The sequence below is a fragment of the Lynx rufus genome, unplaced genomic scaffold (genome assembly GCF_022079265.1).
Source record: "Lynx rufus isolate CCGP_SWC_20201006 ecotype Redwood Valley unplaced genomic scaffold, mLynRuf1.p SCAF_61, whole genome shotgun sequence".
Lineage (NCBI taxonomy): Eukaryota > Metazoa > Chordata > Mammalia > Carnivora > Felidae > Lynx > Lynx rufus.
In genome coordinates, this window is record NW_025814880.1 from 48,624 (window position 1) to 75,853 (window position 27,230).

Consider the following 27,230-nt stretch of genomic DNA (forward strand, 5'->3'; position numbering starts at 1 on the left):
TAAGCCCACGAATGTCCAAAAGCCAATAGACTGAGTCAGCACACCTTTTATCTGTAAAATGAGGGAATTGAACGGAAATGGAGATGATCTCTGGTGCAATGTCCACCGTTCGTTCGTATCGCAGTCTGTGGAAAAACAATTGCTGTCGGTCCAGCAGATGTAACCTGTCGGGTCAGTTCTCATTCTCCCCTTGGCTCAGGCACAATCGCTCCGTGAAGAAAAGGCGGCACTAAAGACAGGAGGAAATAGGATAATTTGGAGTGGCCTGTATTTTGTTTTCACTACAGGTAAACACGGGGCATTCATCTCAGCAGGAGGGCTGCCTGGTAAGAGGAAGCACTGAGCCGATGGGTATAAGGCCATGGGTGAGCTACCAGGAAAGAGGGGGGGACAGTGGGGGTAGAGCACTGAGATAGTTGGGGGGAAGGATAACAAACTACTAAATTGTTTTGGCTGCATAATTCTTCATAGTCTTTCTTAATAGGGAGCCGGGGGTGGGCGCGGGGCGGGGGGGGGGGGGAGCGGTGGGCAGGGGAAGACACACACGTGGAAGAGCTTACTTGCACAGAGCCCACCAGTAAGCTTGTAGGTATTAATGCCATTGTTATTTTTTCAAAGCCAAAGGACATTCAGAGCCTCAAGGTTGAGGAACTGTGTTTAACCAGACATGTGACACTCACGTTCTTTCTCTTCATAACATTGTCTGACTGGATATTAACTAGTGTTACACAAACCCGACATGTTAATGGGCCTGAAAAAACGTAGAAGAATGGGCTGGAATAGGAAGAATAGGGGAGTTTCCAAGGCAAGAACAAAAATGCATGGCTCCCAGCCGCACCGCTAACTCCCTCTGACCTCCGTTGTGGAAGAGTTTGAATCTTCGCTCCCCTTTTCTCCACCTACTAACATGTTTGGTCTTCTGGCAACTGGTTCTCTATTTATCACAACGTGGTTCTTTTTTTTTTTTTTTTTTTTTTTTTCAAATTGAGATATAGTCCGCATAATAGAATATGCAACATTATAAAGTATATAGTCCAATGGTATACTTTGATAGACAATAATCACTGCTAATTCCAGAACATTGTCATCACCCCCCTCAAAAGAAATACCATACCCATCAGCCTTTACTCCCCATTCTCCCCTCCTCCCAGGCCCCTGGCAACAAGTAATTTACCTTCTGCCCCTATGGATTTGCCTGTTCTGGACATTTCATCGAAATGTGTGTCTAGTTTCTTTCACAGAGCTTGTTGGCTTCAAGATTTATCCGGTTGTAGCATGTTTCAGTACTTCATTCTTTTTTTTAATGTTTCTTTATTTTTGAAAGAGAGCGCACACACAAGCGGGGAAGGGGCAGAGACAGAGGGGGACAGAGGATCCAAAACCACAGAGCCTGATGTAGAGCTCGAACTCATGAACTGTGAGATGACGACCTGAGCCAAAGTCAGATGCTTAACCGACTGAGCCACCCAGGTGCTCCAATCACATTTTGTTCATCCATTCATGAGTTATTGGACATTTGGATTATTTTGACTTTTTGGCTCTTATGAATAATGCTGCTATGAGTATTCACGTACAAGTTTTTGTGTGGTCATATGTTTTTAATTCTCTTGGGTACATACCTACGAGTGGAATTGCTGGGTCATGTAGTAACTCTGTATTTAACCCTTTTGAGGAACTGCCAAACTGTTTTCCACAGTGACTACACCATTTTACATTCCCACCAATGTATGAAGATTCTGGTTTCCCCAAATCTTGCTACCACTTATCATTGTCTCTCTGTTCGATCATAGCCATCTTAGTGAGTGTAGAGTAGTATCTCATTGTAGCTTTGATTTATATTTCCCTAATGACCTAAGACATTGAGCATCTTTTCATGTGCTTATTGGCCATTCATGTATTTTCTTTGGCCAAATGTCTCTTCAAATCCTTTACCCATTGAAACATTTGATTATTTGTCTTTTTCCTGAGTTTTAAGAGTTCTTTATATATTCTGGGTATTCTGGATGCTAGACTTGTATCAGACATATGATAGTTTTGGGTTGTTTTTTTATTTTTAAATAAAGTCCAGTTTATCTATTTTTCCTTTGGTTTGTTGTGCTTTTGGTGTCATGTCTAAGAAACTGTTGCCTAAATCCAAGGTCATAAAGATTTCTCTCCTGAGAGTTTTATAGCTTGAGCTCTTCCATTTAGGTCTTTGACTCATTTTGAGTTAATATTTATATATGGTGTGAAGTGTAGGAATCCAACTACATTATTTTGTATGGGGATATACGGTTGTCCCAGCATCGTTTGAAAACACTAGTCTTCCCACATTGAATGGTGTTGGCACCCTTGTTGAAAATCAGTGGGCCATAAATGTGAGGATTTCTTCCTGGACTGTCAGTTCTGTTCCATCAGCTTACATGTCTGTTCTTATGCCAGTACCACACCGTGATTACTGTAGTTTTGAAGTAGGTTTTGAAACCAGGGCGTGTGAGTCTCCCCATTTTGTTGTTCGTTGTCAAAATCGTTTTGGAGCTCCTGGGTAGCTCAGTTGGTTAAGTGGCCGGCTCTTGATTTCAGCTCAGGTCATGACCTCATGGTTTGTGAGATGGAACCCCGTGTTGCCATCTGCACTGACAGCATGGAGCCTGCTTGGGATGCTCCCTCTCCTTCTCCCTCTGCCCCTCCCCTGCTCACACTTTTCCCCACTCACACTCGCTCATGTTTGCTCTTCTGCACGGGTGTGTATGCTCGCTGTCTCTCAAAATGAATAGATAAACTTTTTTTTTTTTTTTTAAAGATCACTTTGGCTATTCTCGGTCCCTTGAATTGACATACAGATTTTAGAATCAGCTTGCCAATTTTTGGAAAGAAGTCAGTTGGGGGTTTGATAGGGATTATACTGAAACCACAGTTCAATCTGGGGTATAGTGCCATTTTCACAGTATTTTCTTCTGATCCGTGAACATGGCATATCTTTACATTTATTTCAATCTTCTTTAATTTCTTTCAACAACGTTTTGTGGTTTTTAGTGTGATTCTTGCACTTCTTTGGTTAAATGTTTTCCTAAGTATTGTATTCTTTTGAGTACTGTTATACATGGAATTGTTTTCTTAATTTCATCTTTGGAATAGTCATTGCTGATGTCTAGAAATAAAGCTAATTTTTACATATCGATCTTGTGTCCTGTAACCTTGCTGAACTCATTTATTAGTGCTAAGGTTTTTTTTTCTGCATGCCCAGGAATACGTCTTGTGGTCTTCTAGTTACCCAGGAAGATGTTGGAGCATTTCAAAGTCCCTATGGGCATCTCATTTCTCAGCTTTTTCCTTTTAGGCTTTTTGTTTAGGCTATTTTTTGTCTTGTGATCAATTGCCTCACATAGCTGCCAGATTAAAACATTAATCTATAATTGTTTTCAAAAAATGCCCCTTGGGAAGAGGCTGTTTTAGGACTGTGCAGTTCTCAGTGAGGTCAAGGGCAAGGCTTTCAAGTGAAGTTTTTTAGGGACCCCACTAGACAGGTAAAACAATGACAGTTTGTTCTTTGGGAATGAGGCTTTAAGGAACTTCAGCTCCATTTTGTTCCCCTGGGATGTGGGCAATTTTTAAGGCTATCATCAGGATGGAGAGCAGAGGTTGAGGACAAGTTAAAACAACAGAGCTCACTGTTCTTATAGAAATTAGTAATTTTTTCTTTACTACATGCTCTCCGGGTTGCTGCAAGCCCATTGGGTAAAATTTCCAAAGTTCTGAGAAAGTTGATTTTGACCATTTTTGCTAGTTGTTGTTGTTGTTGTTGTTGTTGCTTTTACGGAAGGATGAATTTTCAGACGTCCTTCCTTTCTCATTTTCACTGATTCACCTGTAACAGGGCTTTAAAATCTCTAAAGTCTCAGGGCACCTGGGTGGCTCAGTTAACTGCCTGACTCTTGATTTCGGCTCAGGTCATGATCTTGCGGTCATGGGATCAAGTCCCATGTCAGGCTCTGCACTGGGCATGGAGCCTGCTTGGGATTCTCTCTGTCTCTCTTTTCCTCTGCCTCTCCTTCACTCATACTCTTGTACTCTCTCTCTCAAAAAATAGAATAAAAAAATAAGAAATGAAATCTCTAAAGTCTCAATGATCACAGGCTAATTAAATACTTAATCATGGGAGATGATTAGAGGAAAGGAATAAAAATAGAAAATGTAATTCTTAGAGAAGCTCTCCCAGATGGAGAGATGAAGTTCAGCAAAGTGTTTCTATATTTGATGCTCTCAAAGTTAAGTTTAAGGTAACGGCTATTTTAAACCCCCTTTTTTTTTCATACAAGTTAAATACAGGCTTTGGGGTCAGAACTGAGTTCAGATTCCATCTCTGCTTCTTGACTGGCTTGACAAACTGGGACAAATTATACAACCTCTCTGTACTTCAGTTTCCTCACTTGTAAAATGGGGTAATGATGTATCTATCACATAAGGTTCTTGTGAGGTTTAAATGTGAAATGCTGATCACAGATGCCCTATAGCTCAATAGTATTGGTTGTGATGATTATCCTTATAATTTTGCAAAAGTACAGTGATGATTCTTGAGCAGAGTCAACCTAAAGGCAGATTTTCTTTTCTTTCTTCCTGTTTCCTTCACTTTATTTTTGCTGTAAAGAACTGAGAAGAAAATCTACTCAGCATTTTGGAATAAAAACTTGTGTCAAGCAGTGACAAAATGTTATTTATTCAACAAGCCTTCACGAAGTAACTAGTAAATAACAAGCACTCTGTCAGGCACAGGGACAAAAATGACAATAGAGTATGCTCCCTGCCCTCAAGGAGCTGGCAGTCCAGGAGATGGATAAGGAAACGGGATCATATGCCACCTAACAAAGGCTGTCATAGGAGAATACACATGGTGGGGGTATAGCTTCCACCATTTCCTCTTAGATTAATCCCTTTGTCTTTGGCCCCCAAACTGAGGAATTGGTCCTATTTTTGTCTTTAACCAGGTGTTTTAAACTGTGGAGTTTTTTACATTTCTAGAGATAAAGGAAAAGCACCTCGAATTATAGAGGACACTAGAAACAGTATTTCCTACAGAGCCTGGGCTTCCTACCAGCATAGTCACTTCTAGGGTTTTCAGCCCAAAAAGTTCTTTGGCATATCTTTGCTTTGCTGTCCACGTAAAAAAAAAAAAATTTTTTTTTTCTCTTTCTGTTCTCCACTTTATCGTCCAGAGAGCTGGGTAGTTCCCAAAGGAAGAGTGCTTTACAGAATCTAAGGGTGATTTATAGGCAAAGGCAGACAATGATTAGTTTTAACCTTCCAGTTCCATACCCCCAAAATGAACATAAACTTTCATGGTAGTCATTACTGGAAATGCAGATCATTTTAATTCCATTGCATTTTTCAGAATTATCAGTCGTAACCCTCTGTCAGCTGTTGAAGATTCCTATCTTTTTAAGTTGCCAGCATTAAAATATTTGTAAGTATTGCAACAATCTCATGGCTCATGAGATGATTTCTGATCTTTTTTGTTGTCATCAAAAGATTAAATATTTTGCGTTTTGGTTAAAAAGTCGTAATTTAAATTTTGACTGGGTTATTGAAATAAGCATTATTAGCAAAGAAAAAACGTATATGGGCAAGATAGCCTGCAGAGGAAGGAGTAGTATTGAAGAACACGTAACAGACATGGGACTTGTAGATGTAGGTAGAAATACCATTTATCTCAAAATGGAAAGTGGAGTAAGGTGTATATTAAAAGAAAAAAAGACTAATCAAGAGAGGTGGATGCAATTGAGAATGAAAATGAGGATAAGAGTAAAAAGGATTGTACTGTTGAGCACCAAGGTGATTAATTTGATGATGCACATAAAATGTCTTCATTGGGAGTTTTCTGAAATTATTGTCCGTAGCAAGAAAACTCTTGAGCTGACTTGACAAAGAAGCCAGAATTGAAGTAATCACATGTTGTTAAGTATCTTTTTAGGTACAGAATTTTTATCCTTGGGTTCAAATCACGCATGTTTGGGCTTTCTCCTTCAGAGACATGGGATCAACACAGGTGTCACTTACAACAGTTGAGAGCATCCTCATGATGACCCTTGAATTGGAAACACTGTAAGTTGATTTTTCTTATGTGTATTTTCACCTAGTTGTTTATTTAGATTTGTTTTATTGTTTTCTTAAGTCAGGTTTATTGAGGTATAAAATTTACTCTTTTTAAGCATACAGTTTGATGAGTTTTGACAAACGTGTAGTTATGTAACCACCACCACATTTGAGACGTAGACCATTTCTGTCACCCCAAAAGGCCCCTATGTGCCTTTGCAGCCAATCCCCTTTTGTCACCACCAGCCCTGGCAACCACCAACCTAATTTTTGTCCCTGTAGTTTTGCCTTTTCCACAGTGTCTTATAAATGAAATCATACAAGGGGCACCTGGGTGGCTCAGGCAGTTAAGCGTCCGACTTCAGCTCAGGTCATGATCTCGCGGTTCGTGAGTTCAAGCCCTGCATCGGACTCTGTCCTGACAGCTCAGAGTCTGGAGCCTGCTTCGGATTCTGTGTCTCCCTGTCTCTCTACCCCTTCCCCATTTGCACTCCATCTCTCTCTGTCTCTCTCTCAAAAAGAAATGAACATTACAAAAAATAAATAAATGAAATCATACAGTATGCAGTCTTCTGTGATTGGTTCCTTTCAGCATAATCCTTTTGAGATTCATCCATGTTTGGTTTTTTTTTTTAACTTTTTTAACGTTTGTTTATTTTTGAGAAACAGAGAGCATAAGCAGGAGAGGGGCAGAGAGAGAGAGAGAGAGAGACACACACACACAGAACCCGAAGCAGGCTCCAGGCTCTGTCAGCGCAGAGCCCAATACAGGGCATGAACCTGCGGAACATGAGATCATGGCCTGAGCCAAAGTCGGTCACTTGTCTGACTGAGCCACCCAGGCACCCCAGAGACTCGTCCATGTTTTTGCACATGTCAGTAGTTCATTTCCTTTTTATTGCCGAGTAGTATTGCAGTTGTGAGGATATACCAGTTTGTTTATGCGTTCATCAGTTAATGGGCATTTGAGTTGTTTCTAGCTTTTTGGCCTTTATGAATAAAGTTGCTTAAAACACTTACATGCAGGTCTTCGTATGAGCATATGTTTTCATTGGGGGAGGGGGGGAGGTGGTAAAATACCTAATGGCAGGATTGCTACATCATATGCTAAGTGTATATTTAACTTTTTAAGAAACTGCTTACCTGTTTTCTAAAGTGGATGTACCATTTTGCATTCCAGCCAGCAGTATATGAGATCTTCTATGTATCCTTTCTTCTAATGTCTTTATCTATTTTTCATAAGGTGAATGTTGGCCCTAAAATTGAGTTGGGAAGTATTCCCCTCTCTTCAATTCTCTAGTACAGTTTGTGCAGAGTTGGCATTATGTTTTCCTTAAATGTTTGCTAGAATTCACCAGTGAAGCCATGTGGGCTTGAAGCTTTCTTTGTGAGAAAGTGTTAAACTACAGATTTTATTTTTGTAATAGTGCTACTTAAATTACATACTTATTTTTTGGAGTAGTTCATGTCTTTCAGGGAATCTATTTCATCTGGAAGTTATTGACATAAAGTATTTTATAATATTCCCTTATTATCCTTTTAGTATCTGTAGAATTGTAGTGATGTCATTCCTCTCATTTTTGATATTGATAATTTGTGTCTTCTCTTGTCTTTTCTTGATAAATCTGGCCAGAAGTTTATCAGTTTTATTTATCTTCTCTAAAAAGTGCCTTTTCATTACACTGACTTCTCTATTTTTGTTTTCCTTTTTAAAAATTTCTGCTTTGATCTTTATCATTCCATTTTCTCTCCTTACTCAGTGATGAATTTCCTTTTCTTTTTCTAGTTTCTTAAAAGTGGACACTGGGGAAGATGAATACTATATGAGCAACATCCCACATGTTGACATGTGTTTTCAGTTTCAGTCGGTACAAAATAGTTTTTAATATCCATTTTGACTTATTTGACCAATAGGGTTCCTTAGGAGTGTGTTGGTTAGTTTCTACATATTTGGGGATTTTACAGATCTGTTAATTTGTTATTTAATTCCATTGTGGTCACAGAACAATATGTTGGATGACTGAAATCCTTTTAAATTTATTGAGGCTTGTTTTATAGCCAATGAATTCTGGTACTAGATGAGAATATGGTCTATTTGGATAAATATTATGTGCCCACTTGAAGAAAAATATGTAGTCTGCTGATTTGGTGTGGAGTATTCTATAAATGTCAACTAGGTCAAGTAGGTTGGTAGTATTTTTCAAGTCTGATGTATCATTACTCATTTTCTATATATTTTTTCTGTCAATTATTGAGAGAGGGATATTGAAATCTCCAACTCTAATTGTGTACTTATGTGTCTCTCTTTCCTATTCTCCTTAATATATTTGGAAGTTGTGTTATCAGATACATAAATTTTTAAGTGATGTCTTTTCTATTAGTTGACATTTCTATCACCATGGAATAACCTCATTTATCCCTGGTAATATCTTCGCTTTGAAATTGACTTTGTCCTATAGTAAATATAGCCACTCAAGGTTTCGTTTGATTAGTGTTAGCAAAGCATAAGTTCTTCCATATTTTTAACCTACTTATATCTTTGTATTGAAGATGAATCTTATAGACAGCATATAGTTGGCTTTTGCTTTTTTATCCGGTATGACAACTCTATCTTTTAATTAGGTGATTACACCATTTATAGTTAATGTAATTATTTATATGATTACATTTAAAGCTACTGTCTACTCTTTTCTATGTATCCCATCTGTTCTTTGTTTCTTTTTCTTTTTCTTCCTGCTCTTGGGTTGATTTAGTACGTTTTATTATTTTTTGGTGGGGGGATAAATAGTTACAACTCAGGTTTTGTTATTTTAGTAGCTGTTTAATGGTTTGTAATGTTCATGTTTAACTTATCACAGTCTATCTTCAAATGATATTATATGATTTCATGAATAGTATAAGAACCTTACAATAAATAGTGTACTTCCATTGATCCCCTCCTGACCTTTGTGCTATTGTTCTCATACATTTTACTTTTAGCACACCATATTATTTTTTTTTTGTTTAAATAGTCAATTATCTTTTTTTATTTTTTTATTTTTTTATTTTTGAGAGAGACAGAGTGCCAGTGGGGGAGGGGCAGAGAGAGAGGGAGACACAGAATCTGAAGCAGGCTCCAGGCTCTGAGCTGTAGACACAGAGCCTGATGTGGGGCCTGAAATCACAGACTGTGAGATCATGACCTGAGCTGAAGTCAGATGCTTAACTGACTGAGCCACCTGGGTGCCCCTCAATTATCTCTTTTATTGAAGTATATATAGATCATGTAATATTAAATTAGTTTCAGGTGTGCAACACAGTGATCACCACAATAAGTATATTACAGTGTTATTGACTATATTCCCTATGCTGTACTTTTCATCTGGTGACTTATTTATTTTATAACTGCAAGTTTGTACCTCTTAACCCTTTTCACTCATTTTGTCCATATCCCCAGTTTGTTCTCCATATTTACAAGTGTTTTCTCTTTTTTGTTGTTGTTTATTCATTCATTTGTGGTTTTTTTTGTTTATTTTTTGTTTATTTTTTACCTTGTTTTATTTTTTATTTTTTAAAATTTACATCCAAATTAGTTAGCATATAGTGCAACAATGATTTCAGGAGTAGATTCCTTAGTGCCCCTTACCCATTTAGCGCATCCCCCCTCCCACAACCCCTCCAGTAACCCTCAGTTTGTTTTCCATATTTATGAGTCTCTTCTGTTTTGTCCCCCTCCCTGTTTTTAGATTATTTTTGTTTCCCTTCCCTATGTTCATCTGTTTTGTCTCTTAAAGTCCTCCTATGAGTGAAGTGATGTGATTTTTGTCTTTCACTGACTAATTTCACTTAGCATAATACCCTCCAGTTCCATCCATGTAGTTGCAAACGGCAAGATTTCATTCTTTTTGATTGCCAAGTAATACTCCATTGTATACATATACCACATCTTTCATCCATTCATCCATCAATGGACATTTGGGCTCTTTCCATACTTTGGCTATTGTTGATAGTGCTGCTATAAACATTGGGTGCACATGCCCCTTCAAATCAGCATTTTTGTATCCTTTGGTTAAATGCCTAGTAGTACAATTGCTGGGTTGTAGGGTAGTTCCATTTTTAACTTTTTAAAAACCTCCATACTGTTTTCCAGAGGGGCTACAGCAGTTTGCATTCCCACCAGCAGTGCAGAAGGGTTCCCCTTTCTCCACATCTGTTGTTTCCTGACTTATTAATTTGAGCCATTCTGACACATGTGAGGTGGTATCTCATTGTGATTTTGATTTGTATTTCCTTGATGATGAGTGATATTGCGCATCTTTTCATGTGTCTGTTAGCCTTCTGGATGTCTTCTTTGAAAAACTGTCTATTCATGTCTTCTGCCCTTTTCTTAACTGGATTATGTATTTGATTTTTTGGGTGTTGAGTCCTTTATATATTTTGGATACTAGCCCTTTATCAGATTATGTCGTTTGCAAATATGTTCTCCCATTTCATCAGTTGCCTTTTAATTTTGTTGATTGTTTCCTTTGCTGTACAGCTTTTTATCTTTTTTTAATGGATGTTTATTTTTGAGAGAGAGAGCACAAGAGTGGGGTAGGGGCAGAGAGTGAGTGAGGGAGACAGAGGATCTGAGCAGGCTCCGCACTGTCAACAGAGAGTCAGTGCAGAGCTCGAACTCACAAACCGCGAGATTATGACCTGAGCTGAAGTCAGAAGCTTAAGCGACTGAGACACCCAGGTGCCCCAGAAGGTTTTTATCTTGATGAGGTCCCAATAATTCATAAAAAAAAAATGTTTGTTTGTTTATGTTTATTTTTGAGAGAGAGAGACAGAGTGCAAGCAGGGGAGGGGCAGAGAGAGAGAGGGAGACACAGCATCTGAAACAGGCTCCAGGCTCCAAGCTGTCAGCACAGAGCCTGACACGGGGCTCAAAGTCACGAACTGTAAGATCATGATCTGAGCCAAGTCAGATACTTAACCAACTGAGCCACCCAGGTGCCCCTATTCATTAATTAATTAAGAACATGGACACACACATACATGTATGCATGGGGGGGAGCAGAGAGAGAGGGAGAGAGAGAATCTCAAGTGGAGAGAGAATCCTGATGCGGGGTTCAATCCACGACCCTGAGATCACGACCTGAGCCAACACCAAGAGTCAGGCATTCAACCCGCTAAGCCACCCAGGCACTCCTCAGTAGTTCCTTTGTACTTCTGTTTCCCTTGCCTCTGGAGACATGTCTAGTAAGAAGTTGCTTTAGCTGAGATCAAAGAGGTTTCTGCCTGTGTTCTCCTCTAGGATTTTGATGGTTTCCTGTCTCACATTTAGGTCTTTCATCCATTTTGAATTTATTTTTGTGTATGGTGTAAAAAAGTGGTTTAGTTTCATTCTTCTGCATGTTACGGTCCGGTTTTCCCAACACCATTTATTGCGAAGACTATCTTTTTTCCATTGGATATTCTGCCTTATGGAAGATTAGTTGACCATATATTTGTGGCTCCGTTTCTCGGTTCTCTATTCTATTCTATTGATCTATGTGTCTGTTTTTGTGCAGTACCATACTGTCTTGATGATTACAGCTTTGTAATACAGTTTGAAGTCCAGAATCATGATGCCTCCAGCTTTGTTTGTTTGTTTTTTCGCAGCATTATAATTCGGGGTCTTTTCTTGTTCCATCCAAATTTTAGAATTGTTTGTTCTAGCTCTGTGAAAAATACTGGTGTTTGATAGGGATTGAATTGAATGTGTAGTTTGCTTTGAGTAGTATAGACATTTTAACAATATTTGTTCTTCCAATCCTTGAGCATGGGATGTTTTTCCATTTCTTTCTGTCTTCTTCAATTTATTTTCATAAGCGTTCTATTGTTTTCAGCATACAGATCTTTTACCTCTTTGATTAGGTTTATTCCTAGGTATCTTATGGTTTTTGGTGTATTTTTTTTTTAATTTTAGAGACAGAGTGTACAAGTTGGGGAGAGGGGCAGAGGAGAGAGAGACAGAGAGGGAGAAAATCTTAAGAGAATCTTAATCTAATCCATGCTGAGCGTGGAGCCTGACACAGGGCTCGATCTCAGGACCCTGAGATCCTGAGCCGAAATCAAGAGTAGGATGCTTCATTGACTTAGCCCATCCAGGCACCCCTTGTTTGTTTGTTTTTTTCTGAGATTCTACATATAAGTGAAATCATATAGTGAAATGATATACATACATATAGTGAAGTGAAATGATAACCTATATAGTTACCAGTTCTAATGTTCTTCATTCCTTTGTGTGGATCCACATTTCCGTCTGCTATCCTTTTCTTTTCCTTCTGCTTAAAAATACTTTCTTTAGGGGCACCTGGGTGGCTCAGTCAGTTAAGCATCCAACTCTTGATTTTGGCTCAGGTCATAGTCTCACAGTTTGTGAGCTCAAGTCCCGCGTTGGGCTTTGCTTGGGATTCTCTGTCTCCTCAGTGCTCTTTCCCCCTTGCACACGCCTACTGCACGTGCCCTCTCTCTCTGTCTCTCAAATAAACATTAAAAAAAATACTTCCTTTGGCATTTCTACAGTGTAAGCCTGCTAATGATGAATTCTTCCAGCTCTTGTATGTCTCAGATAGTCTTTATGTTGCTTTTATTTTTGAAAGCTTTGGGTATAGAATTCTAGCTTGATAGCTATTTGGTCCCCCTCTCCTTTTCACTGCTTGAAAGATGTTGCCCCACCGAGTTCTGGCTTACATTATTTCCAGCAAGAAATATGTTGTCATTGTTATATCTTTGTTGCTCTGTATGTCGTGTGTGGTTTTGTTCCTTTGGCTGCTTTTAAGATTTGCTCTTTATCGCTGGCTTTGACCAGTTCGATTATGATGTGCCGTGGTGTAGTTTTATCCGTGTTTAATGGATTAAACTAAACATGTAGTTTAATCCATGTTGTGCTCAGAGTTCATTGACCTTCCTGGATTTGTGAGTTTATAGGGTTTACTTATTTGGAAATGTGGGGGCTATTATTTTTTCAAATTTATTTTATATCTCCTCTCCTTCGTGGACTCTAAGTATACATATATTAGGCCACTTGAAGTTGTTGCACGATTCATTGAGTTAAGTAGAGGCATGGGGTTTTTTTCCATATGTGAAATACTGTTATAATAACTTTTTTAAATGTCCTTGTCTGCTAATTGTAGCATTTGTGTAGATTATGGATTAGTTTTTGATTGATTGCTTTTTTGAAAAAAAAAATTTAACATTTATTTATTTTTAAGACACAGAGAGTGATCAGGGAAGGGGTAGAGAGAGAGGAAGATAAATCTGAAGCAGGTTCCAGACTCCGAGCTCTCAGCACAGAGCCTGATGTGGGGCTCAAACCCATGAACCACGAGATTATGACCTGAGCCAAAGTTGATTGCTTTTTATCCTCAGTATGGGCCATATTTCAGATTTATTCAAACTCTTAGAAGTCTACCCTGTTTCTGTGTGCCCTCCACCCAAAGTGAGACTTTTGGCTTGGAAGGAGTTACCTGTGTATTAAACTACTGATCCGTGTCACCCAGTTCTAATCTCTATCTCATTCTAAGGATACCATACCCCATGCCATCCTTACCTTTCTGTTGGGCACCTCTTTCCTTCTATCTGTGTATTTATAATATTCAAGAGCAGCAGTTGGCCAACGGGTCCCTACCCAACCATCCAGGCCATGTGCCTCAAGAATTCCTTTTTGCACAGCCCTGTGATGACTTTGGCCCGCCTCTTCTACCTACTCAAGTAACTCCTTTACCACTAATTTAATTCTCTGTGTTTCCATTTATAGGATATTACCTAGCCGTATGGCCTGCTGTCTCTGCCAAGTTAAAAATACTATTGAGGTTGTCTGTAAGACAGTCAAGCTACATTGTGACAGTGCATGTCTGACAAATGGCACACGTTGTGGTAAGTCCTAATTGCCTGATGATAAATTTGTAAATTTTTATTTTATTTGTGGTTTAACTTTTATTTTTAATCAACAATGATAATTTTTTTTAATATTTATTCAGTTTTGAGAGAGAGAGCATTCACGTGCGTGAGCTGGGAGGGGGCAGAGAGTGAGTGAGGGGGACAGAGAATCCGAAGCAGGCTCTACACTGACAGCAGCAAGCCCCATGCGGGGCTGAACTGTGATATCATGACCTGAGCCAAAGTCGGATGCTTAACTGACTGGGCCACCCAGGCACCCTAACAATGGTAAATTTTTAAACTAATGATGTCATTGCATTATTTTTACTCATTCAGAGTTCAGATCCCTAAATTTCTAAGAACTATTCCTTTGTTAAAAGTCAGATTCTCAGTTACATTATTAAGTCCACTACCCCAAAATGAAAACCTGTTCACATAGTGCATCACAGTTTATAAGCTGATTTTACGTGCGTTAGGTCTCAGGTGCCCTTTGTCTTATAGGACAGGTGGAGATACCTTTTTGTTTATTTTGTTGTTTTTATAAGTGTGTAAGAGTACAAGTGATGCTGATTTCTGAAAAAGTTTTCTATGGAGCCTCTGTGTTTCTGTTCCCTAACCAGAAGCTGCTACCCAACCGTTCTAACGGATGAGAGTGCTCTTCTATTCTTGGGCTGTCCAACTCTTGTTCTGAATCTTAAGCTTTTCTATCCAAAACACAGGTGCTTTTAGGTATTTTTCTGTTCTTAGGTTTTATTGGCACTAACTTGGTGACTTCCAAAATGTGCTTTTGCACCTGGATAGCTTGAATATGGGTCCCTGTCAATGGTCTAGGGCACAGCATAAATTACACTTTGCTACTTCTATAAGTAGTGTTGCTTACTTTCCAAAACAAGGTTTTACCAATTTTCTTACTCCCTTCTCCCTTAGAGGTGGGCAGAATAGGCTTTTTTTTTTATCTCCTTTGACAGGCGAGGAAAAATGAGATCAGAGGTGCCTTAGCCTACACTCAAGTCTCCTCTCCCGTTTTGGGCGCTCCGCCAGCCCGCTGCTCCTCCTCTCTCGTGACCTTTGTAACCTCCTCCTCTGACTCTCCCCAGCACCACGAAAAATACGTTTAATTCTTCTGGAAAAACCCAGCTGCACAGTGCTGTTCAGTGTACACAAGCTGTACGCTTGACCTTCATGTAGTTGGAAGCTCTGGATGGTTCTCTCAGTAAAGCTAGAAATCTGGAAATGAAAGGAAATGAAAGCAAAGTAGGCGTTTGACCAAAGTTTCTTTATCCCTTCTGCATTTTAAAACCTCAAGTATCATTCCGTTGATTTTTTGGAACGCCCCACAGTGGCATCTCTCTCATACCTGGAAAATCTCTTAACCTATACCCCACATCTCTGCCCAAATTGAAGCAAAGAACCAGGGTGGACTTAGCGGGTCTCGTTTTTAGTTTTTTCTGTCTAGAGCTTATGTTACCGGAGGTGCGATATAGGGGAGCAGGGACCAAACAAAGGAATTGGTGGGTGGGCGGAGAGGGCGTGTCCAGATGAGGACCTGCTAGTGACGGGTGTTGTCCCGTGCATATGTGATGGTAGCAAGAACTCAAGCCCACTGAAGACGTAGAAGGAGGAAGACTCGTGCTCCCTCTGCCCCCGAAGCAGGACAGGGTGGGGTATGTGAATGCCAGGAGTCGCACTAGAGCTGCACACAGTTTAGCCGAGTATCTTCCAGCCTTGGCTTTTCTTGAGGCCTGGGCAATCGGCCCTTAGGGACCAATGGAATAACTCTAAATATAGTTATTCACACTATGGAATGTTCTGAGGAAATAGCTACTTTTTCAAAAAACATCTTTTTCTCCTTTGGTTGTTGCCAATCGTAGGTCCAAGTTTGAGTTCGTCTCCTCTCTAAATGGCGCTCAAGTATTTGCTGATTCTTAATTTGCTTGACTGGAATGTATGACTGTGCATTGACAAAGAGCTGTGCTATCAGTCTTTCATTATCAAAACTCATGTCTCCTTCTTCTTCGACAGATCAGGAAGTATACCTAAGGAATGCAGAAGGATCATTCATGAAGGTATTGAAAGCTCGAAAGAAGAGCGCCAGCACGGAGCTGACTATTGAGCCACAGAAGGCATCCTCAGACATAGATCGTGTCAGTTTGTCAGCCTTTATGAATGAGCAGCTAGACTTCAATGACAAAAGTGATGTCATTAGTGCACTGAATTACATATCGCCTTATTTCTGGGAGGGCAATCTAGAAGACGTAGAATCGACGCTGTTACCGTTCATTAAATTTCTGTTTTCAAATGTGCAAGAGGGAGACAAGCCCGTGGGTCACTCGATGAACGACACAGGGGACCCTTCTCTTAAACCTGGATCCAACAATTCAACTTACAAGAATGAACTGAGAAAACTCTACTTTCTGGAAAATTTGTTAGATGCAGAAATTCAGGAAAAAATTGATGAGGTGAAAAAGAAAGCAAAAATGGCCATGCTTATACATTCCAGCCTTTTAGGTCCCAAGTTTAAACGTCAAATCTTTCCAAAGAAATGGGAAACTGCCCAACCGCAGGAGAAGAGCCTAGACAACGTTGAGAGTGTGGGGAAAAAGTTCCTGAGAGTGAACAAGGTCATCAAGGGCCCAAAGGGCATACGGAAAAGGCACTTAAAAGAACTGAGACGTCAGAACATCCAGAGGAAACAGAACGCCCAGCCGTCTGTGGAGAACATGGCCAAGGAAAGAAGGCTCAGGAGACCATCCCCAGGGGAGCTTCACGTGGCGCACAGGCCCAGCAAATTAGTGGGAAGTTCCTTCAAGACAGAGCCTTTGTTCGTAGATGAGCACAAGGCAACGGTCCATTCTTTCATGAAGCAATACTCTTTGGACACACCTTATGCCACCCCCACTCCCAAGGAAAGAAGGCTCAGGAGACCATGGCCAGGGGAGCTTCACGTGGCGCACAGGCCCAGCAAATTAGTGGGAAGCTCCTTCAAGACAGAGCCTTCGTTCGTAGATGAGCACAGGGCTGCGGTCTCTTCTTTCATGAAGCAATACTCTTTGGACAGGCCTTCTGCCCCCCACTGCCAAGAAAAGAAGGCTCAGGAGACCATGGCCAGGGGAGCTTCACGTGGCGCACAGGCCCAGCAAATTAGTGGGAAGCTCCTTCAAGACAGAGCCTTCGTTCGTAGGTGAGCTCAAGGCAGCGGTCACTTCTTTCATGAAGCAATACTCTTTGGGCAGGCCTTCTGCCACCCGCGCTCCCAAGAAAAGAAGGCTCAGGAGACCATGGCCAGGGGAGCTTCACGTGGCGCACAGGCCCAGCAAATTAGTGGGGAGCTCCTTCAAGACAGAGCCTTCGTTCGTAGATGAGCACAAGGCAGTGGTCTGTTCTTTCGTGAAGCAATACTCTTTGGACAGGCCTTCTGCCACACCCGCTCCCAAGGAAAGAAGCCTCAGGAGACCATCCCCAGGGGAGCTTTTCGTGGCGCACAGGCCCAGCAAATTAGTGGGAAGCTCCTTCAAGACAGAGCCTTCGTTCATAGATGAGCACAGGGCTACGGTCTCTTCTTTCATGAAGCAATACTCTTTGCGCAAGCCTTCTGCCTCCCCCGCTCCCAAGGAAAGAAGGCTCAGGAGACCAAGGCCAGGGGAGCTTCATGTGGCACACAGGCCCAAAAATTAGTGGGAAGCTCCTTCAAGACAGAGCCTTCCTTCGTAGATGAGCACAAGGCAGCGGTCTCTTCTTTCATGAAGGAATACTTTTTGGACAGGCCTTCTGCCCCCCACTGCCAAGAAAAGAAGGCTCAGGAGACCATGGCCAGGGGAGCTTCACGTGGCGCACAGGCCCAGCAAATTAGTGGGAAGCTCCTTCAAGACAGAGCCTTCGTTCGTAGATGAGCACAAGGCAGTGGTCTGTTCTTTCGTGAAGCAATACTCTTTGGCCAGGGCTTCTGCCACCCATGCTCCCAAGAAAAGAAGGCTCAGGAGGCCATCCCCAGGGGAGCTTCACGTGGCGCACAGGCCCAGCAAATTAGTGGGAAGCTCCTTCAAGACAGAGCCTTCGTTCGTAGATGAGCACAAGGCAGTGGTCTGTTCTTTCGTGAAGCAATACTCTTTGGACAGGGCTTCTGCCACCCCCGCTCCACAATCGCCACCTGATGTGAAAAAAAAGTCAAAAGACTTCATGTGCAGAATTTTTCTTATAAAAGATGCAAATGCTAGAGTTAGAAATATGAAGGCTTTCGGGCCAGCCTCACACCCCAGAAAAACACACCGCTTTCATAAAAGTCGCTCCCGTGTGGTCCACAGAACACCCAAGGCCAAACTGAATCGAAAGTCCAGAAAGGAAAGTTCACTCAGTAATAGACAGCTGCTTGCAAAGAGGCCTCCATCCTCTGCAGTCAGGAGCCTCATAAATTCCCCTTCACGAGAGGATTTTTCATCGCCGGGAGAACTGAGTCCTCAGAAAAATCCTTTTCCAGAATTCTTTGCTCCTTCAGGAACTTACAGAGAAAACACTACTGCAGAGAACACTACTGCCCAAAATGTTTCTGACGAAAATATTTCTACAGGAAACACTACTGTGCCAGAACAAACCCTCCCTGAATTCACAAACCGTAAGAATCTTTCCACTGCTAATTCTACTGTTACTGCAGACAACTCTACGCCGACCGTTAAACAAACCAATGATACACAATGGGAATACCCCAATGCGGGCACTGGCTTGCCCCCAAAAGCCACAGGCTTCACTGTGTCAAAGCTCTCGTCCTCAGGTGATCTGTTTGAAATTCAGTTAAACCAGCAGCTACGGTCCCTCATCCCCAACAAGACGTGAGAAGCCTCATTTCTCATGTTATCCGGACTTTGAAAATGGACTGCTCTGAGACCCACATGCAGCTGGCCTGTGCCAAGCTCATCTCCAGAACAGGCCTCCTGATGAAGCTTGTCAGCGAGCAGCAAGAAGTAAAGGTGTCCAAGGCAGAGTGGGATACGGACCAATGGGAAAATGAGAATTATATCAATGAGAGCACAGAAGTCCAGAGTGAACAGAGAGGGCAGGAGTCAAGGGAGGTGAGGCTAAATCCCAAAATGTGGGGTCTCGACATTTAGGTGGTTTAGGACATGGACCCAAGCACAAGGACCAGGGGCTCCTAGTCCGGGTCTTGTCTTGGCCACATAATTTTGGCTAAGGCAGTGATCTGCCACTTTGCTCATTTAGGAAACAGTGCCGTTGTTCCCGGAGTAGACAAAAAGAGGACCTAACATACAAGATACATAAATTCTTGAAGAAAATGCTAATGATTAAGATTACATATCACATTAGATTTGGTATATTCCTTAAGAACCTAGAAGCGATTCATCGGAAAGAATGGGGTTTTAGAGTCGTTAAAGAATAGTTAACTTTCATCCTATCTCTGTTTTCTAAAAAAAATTGTTCTTTCCCTTTTTTTAGCTCACAAAAGAAGTTCCAGGCTATGGCTATAACAACAAACTCATCTTGGCAATATCTGTGACCGTAGTAGTGATGATTTTGATCATAGTTTTCTGTCTCATTGAGGTAAGGACAACAATTAATTCCGATTCCCAGACTATATTTCTTCTTTATAATAGCTTCAGAACCCACAAACTGAAAATCAAAGCCACTTTCCCACCTGTCACGACTTGATATCTCTCTTCAGTCTGGAGGACTGAGATATGCTTTGTCCTTTTATTGCAAAGTATATTCCAGGGATTTAAAAAGGAACCCCACTGCCGGGAGACATCTGTGGATTGTAACCAAGATAACAAGCCATTAGCTTGTTCTGAGACATTAGGTCTAAGAAGGCCACAGTTGACATGATAGTAAAATTTCTTCAACTCAAAAAAATTATGTCGATTCGATGCACTCACCAGTCATCCTCCTACTACCACTGATTTCTTTCCTCGTTGGCTAAAATGATGAGAGAGAAATAGTCTTCACCTCCATGGAGCTATCAGTCATCTTGGAAGAAAGGGCATGGCTTAGAGATAAAAGTGTCATCTTGTTGATTAATTAGATGTACCTACAGCTCTCTCCTCCACTTCGCAAGGCATTGTGTAAACAGGTTCAGTTAAAACCCTGCAGCTAAAATCCTGCATCAGGCTACTCAAAGCTTGTCATAATTACAGTTGCCTATTCCTGGAGCTTGCCTGTTTACCTTTTATTCAATTATGTATGAATTGAATATATATTCAATATATTTATTCAAATATACATATGCTTATTACATATATATATATATATATATATATATATATATATATATATAGACACACACACACACACACACACACACACACACACACACATTGCCATCTGTCATGGCAACCCTCCATTTCAGCCAAAGCAGCCCCTCACCATCCCCTAGTCAGACCATGCCCTTTCCTACTTTTGTTGGTGACTTTGCCCACTTGAAATTCCTTTATTTCACTCTGCTGGTGGAAGTCCCATGAGCCTTCAAAAGCCAACTCGAGTTCATCTTTCTTCACAAAGCCTTCCCCGAATACTGTAATACTCCTGGACCTAGTCCTTCTGTGAGATTGTCACCATTTGTTAGGGTCTACAGTGACGCATTCCCCACCCCTGATGACAAAAATATGCTAAACAGTTTGTTAAAAGGCAGCTCCTCAAGAGAGAAATATCAAGGTCATGGATCAGAGCAGAGATATGTAAGGCTTCCTGGTCTCTCAGACTTGAGTAAAACCTGACTGGATGTATTAACTGCTAAGGAGAAACATGTCTGTCTTCTGGAGGGTTGGTCAGTAGTAAAAGCATAGAAATGGTGAGGAAGAGACCAACATGGGCAGTGCCCACCTAGCCTTGCCTAAGAGTAGAGATGGCACCTCAGGCAGCAGATGAGAGTCAGGCCCACCAGCCGGGCTGTGCCCGCGGGGCAGATGGATGGATCTAGCTACCTCAGTCCTTTCCATTAAACACTGGATTCAGCTAATTACTTTTCTTCCACTTCTCTTCTCACCAAATAGCCTTCTGATTATGCTTCAGTGTGCCACAGAGGCCTGTCTCCACAGGAGGTAATGCCCAATCATGTAGACACAGATGCCCTATCTATGGAATGGATGTTTTCCTTATTGTCAAGTCATGACCTGACATTCTGATTTTGATCAATCCTGTGACATTGGTAAGGTGATATTGCCTCCATGTAGAAAGAAGTACGTTCTCTCTTGATGAGATCAGAGTCTGATTTCTCAGCCTAAGAGCCTAGGAACTAGCGTGGGGTCAACTTACCATGACCTCTGGGAAGAGAAATCATTGGCCATTGTCCAGTCCGTACTCTGTATCTTCAGGTGGCCTGCAGCCTTTTGCTTTTGGGGAAGTTCTATAAACTCCTATTGCTGTTTTAAATTCCTATGTGGTTTAACCTTGTGTTTATATTTTTTTTATGTGGTTTCATTATTTCGTCTCGCTACTTAGATGATACACTTTTTGAGGTCAGAGACCATGCAGTTTCTTTCCTGTAGTGGACAATAATGATGTTCAAAGGAAGAGATGAGGCATTGTGTCAATTTCACAAGGAGGAATAATGCAACCTAATATTTATGGGAAGTAGCCTACAGAGTCCAGCAATAGACAGATCCGTGGGTGCCTAGGACTTTTGAAATGTTACCTTTTAGAGGCGCCTGGGTGGCTCAGTTGGTTAAGGGTCCTACTTTGGCTCAGGTCATAATTTCATGGTTCAGGAGTTCGAGCCCTGTGTTGGGCTCTGTGCTGACAGCTCAGAACCTGGAGCCTGCTCTGGATTCTGTGTGTGTGTGTCTCTCTCTCTTTGCCCCTCTCTCACTCTTACTGTCTCTCTCTGTCACTCTCAAAAATAAATAAACATTGAAATGTTACCTTTTAGCATTCAAATCAGTGGAAGAAAATAAATAAATGGTAATAGAACAACTGCTTAATTATTTGGGAGGAAAATAACAACAGATCCCTATTTCTCACCTTAAAAAAACATATTTCAGTAAATGTAAAAAAAGAGAAACAAGAACCCGTCAAAGTATTAGAAGAAAATAGAATCAATACTTTTATAATCTTGTGGTGAGAAAAAGCTTTGTGACCTGATACCACATGCAGAAACATTTGATAGATTTGATCGTCTTGTCCGATTTATGCTTGGAATAAACCAGACATCTGATTGAATCCCCACAGTCCTGTGAGGATGATATCACCATCCTTCTTTCATACATAGAAGGGGATCAGCTTAAGGCCCCTGTGGCAAAACCCAAAGCAGAACCCAGCTGTGCCTGCAGTCAGCCTGTGCTCCTATCCCACTGTTCTGTCTCCTTCACGATAAAAACACTGACAAATATTTGAAACATTGAAATTCAGTGAAAGCCCTTGAAAGGATTAATGTATTTCATATGAAGAGAGTTTTATAAATCAACAGGAAGAGGACAAAGAATCCAGGGGATCAAGGGGGCAAGGACTACGATGAACAGGAGGGTGTGGACAGTCCGTCACCATATCTGCCTCATGGCTTATGGGACATGGGACTTGTTAACAAGGCCTTTTCGCCTCATGGTATAAAAATAGTCTCTGATATTTTCTTCTGTACTCTTATAATATTTGTTGTGATTTATTTATTTTTAATCTGTATGGAATCTGTGTGGTGTTTTGGTACAGTCGAGGTAGGGGATCTAACTTTTTTCCCTTACGTAAAGATCCAGTTACTTTAAAATCTTTTATTGAATGGTTCATTCTTTCTTCATGGATCTAAAATACTATTTTTATCTGGACTCTATTCTGTCAATCTGGTTTTCTTTTCCTGTATCAGTATCACGCTACATACTTAACTGCAGTTGCTCTGTAAGAACGTATTTTAATGTCTGCTCTGTGATCTTCTTTTTCATACAGTTTGTAGCTATGCTTGCACATTTTCTCTACCAAATGTCAGCTGGCCAGTTTTTGTTCAAAAAACTGTCTTGGGATTTGAATGGGATTGCCTTGACTTTGTAGGTTAATTTGAAGGGAACTGACATCTTTACACTATTCTAGGAAAATAGTGTCTCACATCATGTATTCGTTTCTTCTTAATGTCCTTCAGAAGAGCTTTAGTGTTTTCATCTCATAGGTCTTACCCATTCTTTGCTAAGTTTATTCCTAGGTACTTTATGCCTTTTTATTGATAATTATAAATGGGATAATTCTTCCGTTTTTTGATTAATTATTTATGGGACATAGGAAAGTCATTGAGGTCTTGATTTTATATCTAGCCATCTTACTGAATTCTCATATTTCTTCCAGTAAAATTTTAGTTGATTCTCTTGGGCCTTTTAGTTTGTCTGTAATTTCGTATGCAAATACGTCTTAGTTCTTCCTTTCCACGACTCCATTTTTTCCCAGTGCATCAGTTAGGACCTCCTCAACACCAATGAATAGCAGCAGTGATAACAGACATCCTACTCTTGTCCTTGACTTTAAAACAGTGCTGCTGTTTAGGTTTCTGGTAGACACTTTTCTTTTCCTCCTCCCAAGAATTTTTATTAGGAATTATCTGTTGACTGTTATCTGAGACAGTCAGTAAAATGTATTACCAGCTGCACACAAGTTAGGTCTTATTGAAGAGTCAAAGGACTATTAAACAAATTCCTGTCCTAGGAAAAGTTATCCTCTCACTGGGTAGAGAAGACCTAAAATGCAAAGGAATGAATAAAGATTTGGAGGGAGTGGTTATTGTGATGGGTAACTGTGATCATGTTTTCTTCCAAAACAGATTTATTGTCATAGAGCAGCAGCCAAGGAAGGTAAAGAAGGAAGCTCAAGGTAAATATTAGTCTGGCAATCGTTAAAGTAGAATTTTAGAACTAGATTTTCAAACTCATCTATTTCAATCCCCTTGTTTTACAGCCAGGAAATCACCAAAGGCAGAAAGAATACATATTTGGCCTAATGCTTTGCCTGGACCCAGCAAAGTTAGCTGCCCAGCCAAACCCGAGTTAGAATGGGACTGGCACAGAGCACCTGCTCACTAGACCTTTAAAGCAAGATCGTGGGGGGACGGGGGTGGAAATGTTCAGACCCGTTCCTGCTGACGGTGGGCATCAGGCCTGGCCACAGACCTTCTCAGAGGCTCTGGAGAAGGGATAGGGAGGGCCAAACGTCGTGGGGTGAAGGGGCTAGTCTTCAAGCATGATGGAAGGTGGAATACATGAGTCCCTCCTGTAAAGTGGGGGGGAAACTTCCTTCTTCCTCCTCCTGGTTTTCGAGGCCCCGCTCTCCATTCCCTTTATCCAGACCCAATAGAATTTGAACTGGGAGAGACCTTAGATAATCATTTATCTCTTCCTTTTATACTAATGAGATGGAGAAGGAGAAAAGGAAGATGTCTTGCCAGACGGTTGTATCACTAGTACCACTAGAACCAGAAAGAAGATGGTTCCTTTCCAGTTGGGCACGTCTCTGACTACACTGTTCTTGGGCTGTGAACTGCATTTTATGTCACAACTCAGTGCACACATACCGTATAGACATAAGTACCTTCTAAAACAAACTTACCATACACTCTGATTCTTTCTGTTCTGTTTTTTTTAAGTTTATTATTTATTTGAGGGGGGGTGGAGCAGAGAGAGAGAGAGAGAGAGAGAGAGAATCCCAAGCAGGTTCTACACTATCAGCACAGAGCCAGACACAGGGCTCAATGTCACAATCTGTGAGATCATCACTTGAGGCAAACTCAAGACTTGGGCTGCTCACCTGACTGAGCCACCCAGGTACCCCCTATGCCGTTTGTATTCAAAAAGAGTATTTTGTGTTTTAGCGCTAGCCGTGTGTTTTAAGGTGATTTCACGACTCACTCATTCATCTGCCTGCAGTGTGAAAGTCAGTGAGCTAGATAACTGCTGGTTGGACTCAGGCATTCACTCGGTGCGATTCATCTTGTAAGGTAATGCAGCTAGGAAAATAGAAACACCTCCCCACCCACCAGCAAATGATGCCTGGGAGGCTAAGCCTGGCGGGGACTGATGTACAATGCTTCTGGAGAGAGTTAGGTGCTTCTGCCGTGTGGTCACCCAGTTTGTTGACTGCACAAGGGCACTTGGCCAAGGGCCAGAAGGTGAGCAGGGTGAAAATCCTGCCTATACTTCATGTCAAGTTACATACAAAGGTCTCCCAGGGCCACTGTGGGGCCATTATGGACAGACACAGGAAAATTCTGAAAGCCCAGCATGTATGGAATTATTTCTGAGATCCCAGGTCTGTGTTGATTTTGCCTGCTAATAAGACTGGAGAAATACATTGTGAGAGGCATGGAAAATGGTACGAATCACTAATTGTCTGTGTGTGTGTTTCCTTCAAGGGGCTTCTTTGGATCTCTGCTGCGTAAGAGATGCTCAAAGGAAAGTGACAATCAGGTAAATCTGAGGAGGATAAAGTACCGTGGCTGGAGAAGGCAGGGGAAACAGACCTAACATTGTCCTTTCTGTTTTCTAGGAGGGCTTTTTCTGGAGAAGGCGGCCACTTTGGCTTAGGGACATGTACAGACCTCTCAATGCCACACGCAAGAAAAACATGGCACAGAAGCTACACAAGGATTGTTCTGATGAAGATGAGATTTTCCACATGGAACTAGGATACGTGATTGGAGAAGATTTTCTCTAAAATGGGGAAATTATGAAGAGTTGAATTGTTCCTTTTGAGAGTCAAAGCCTTGGCATTCTTCTCCTTTTCCCAGGGAGGCTGGCAAAGCCACAGCAGAGAAGGCCACAGATTCCACTACTGAAGAGCTGGGTGACGAGAGTGAGACACTATGTGAGGTTGTCACAGAGTGAACGCCGTCCTGCCTCAGGCCAGCTACAAAGTTTACTTTCCGATACTGGCTTCTCAGCATTGCTTGTCAAATACTCGTTTTTCTCATATTGAAATGTATAAATCCGTAACCAATTCTAGCCACGTGGTGAGGAATTAAAACGTAAACAGTTCAATATTTATCTACAGACAACAGGGGCCACAGGCGAGAGAAGCAGGACTGAAGCCAGAGTCCCTCCTGGTAGCCAGTATTTCCACAAGACACAGTCTGGGCAAAGTAGGGTGAATGGGGCGTCTTTCCCTCATTTCCCTGATACAGTCAGTCTCTGGAAACTGGAGAACGTATCTTCAAGGGGCTTAGACTATTAAGTTAATTAACAGCTTATTCTGGTGCTCTCTCCCCTGGCTCACCAAATACCAGTCCTTCAGAACGCGCTTGACCCCCTGCCCATAGAGGATCGTCTCTTTCTGGCCCCTCCGTAAGGTCTTTGGGGTTGCCAGAATGTTTGGATCGCTGAGCCTACCTCCACTGTTGGGCTGAGGCCTGTCTTTCTTCCCAAGAGCTCAAACTCAGACACAAAATGTGTAGCTGGAAGTAGGGTGTTCCTCAACCTTACAAGCTAGTAGATAATTCCCATTGGGTTATTTTTGTTTGTTTTCTTTAAAAAAAAAAAAGTCCCCACCCTCAGAGAGCTAGCAGGGAGATGCTGGAGGGTTAGAGTAAAGAATGTGTGAGAGCAGTAATTACCCAGGACTGCCCTGCTCAGGCCTTTATTTCAGAAAACTTATTGGTGGGGGCACTTACTGTTCACCTGTACCACACTAGCCTCTGCTGACCCCACTGAGGGTCGGATGCGTGCGGCTGGGCTCTCTCCAGTTCAGCCCAGCACCACACCTACCACTGCTTTCCTACCCAGCTCAGATCAGGGCTGCACGATTCCAGGAGATAATGCAGCACAACGTGCAGAAGACGCAAACATCCCTCCACTTCTGCAGAGGAGGGCGTTAACCAGTCACATTTGGGATGTTGGGAGGAGTCGGGGTGCCTGGGTGGCTCAGTCCATTGGGCATCCGACTTTGGCTCAGGTCATGACCTCATGGTGTGGGAGTTTGAGCCCTGCATTGTCTCCTTCAGATCCTCTGTCTCCCTTTCTCTCTGTCCCTCCCCCCAGCTCACACACTGTCTCTCAAAAATAGATAAACATTAAAAATAATGAAGTCATCTATACTTTCTGAGTAAATGAATGACAGATTTTAGAAAAAGGACGTCAGAGTCAAAATACAGTAGTGAATAAAAGAAATCCTGAATGAACAAGGTTTGATAATCTCTTTTCTTAATGTCTGTTTATTTTGAAAGAGAGCAAGGGGGGAGGGGCAGAGAGAGAGGGAGAGAAAGAGCCCCAAGCGGGCTCCGTGCTCAGTGTGGAACCCGATGCGAGGGACTCGATCTTACGACCGTGAGATCACAGCCTGAGCTGAAATCAAGTGTCGGATGCTTAACCGACTGA

General features: G+C 41.6%; 1 protein-coding gene and 1 pseudogene across 1 annotated transcript in view; both read left to right on the plus strand.

Moving 5' to 3' along the window:
* The window catches only part of LOC124500910 (leucine-rich repeat-containing protein 37A3-like), a gene marked incomplete at its 5' end in the record, with an annotated part of 32,797 nt that extends 15,342 nt beyond the window's left edge, over positions 1-17,455 (plus strand). The window contains 5 exons of the mRNA XM_047064780.1: positions 5,369-5,440; positions 6,004-6,078; positions 13,835-13,953; positions 15,979-16,878; positions 17,367-17,455. Coding sequence (XP_046920736.1) covers positions 5,369-5,440; positions 6,004-6,078; positions 13,835-13,953; positions 15,979-16,878; positions 17,367-17,455 — 1,255 coding nt within the window. The remainder of the gene's footprint in view (positions 1-5,368; positions 5,441-6,003; positions 6,079-13,834; positions 13,954-15,978; positions 16,879-17,366) is intronic.
* Positions 17,456-18,084: 629 nt separating this feature from the next.
* Positions 18,085-25,763, plus strand: LOC124500914 (leucine-rich repeat-containing protein 37A2-like; annotated as a pseudogene).
* The last annotated feature ends 1,467 nt before the right edge of the window (positions 25,764-27,230 follow it).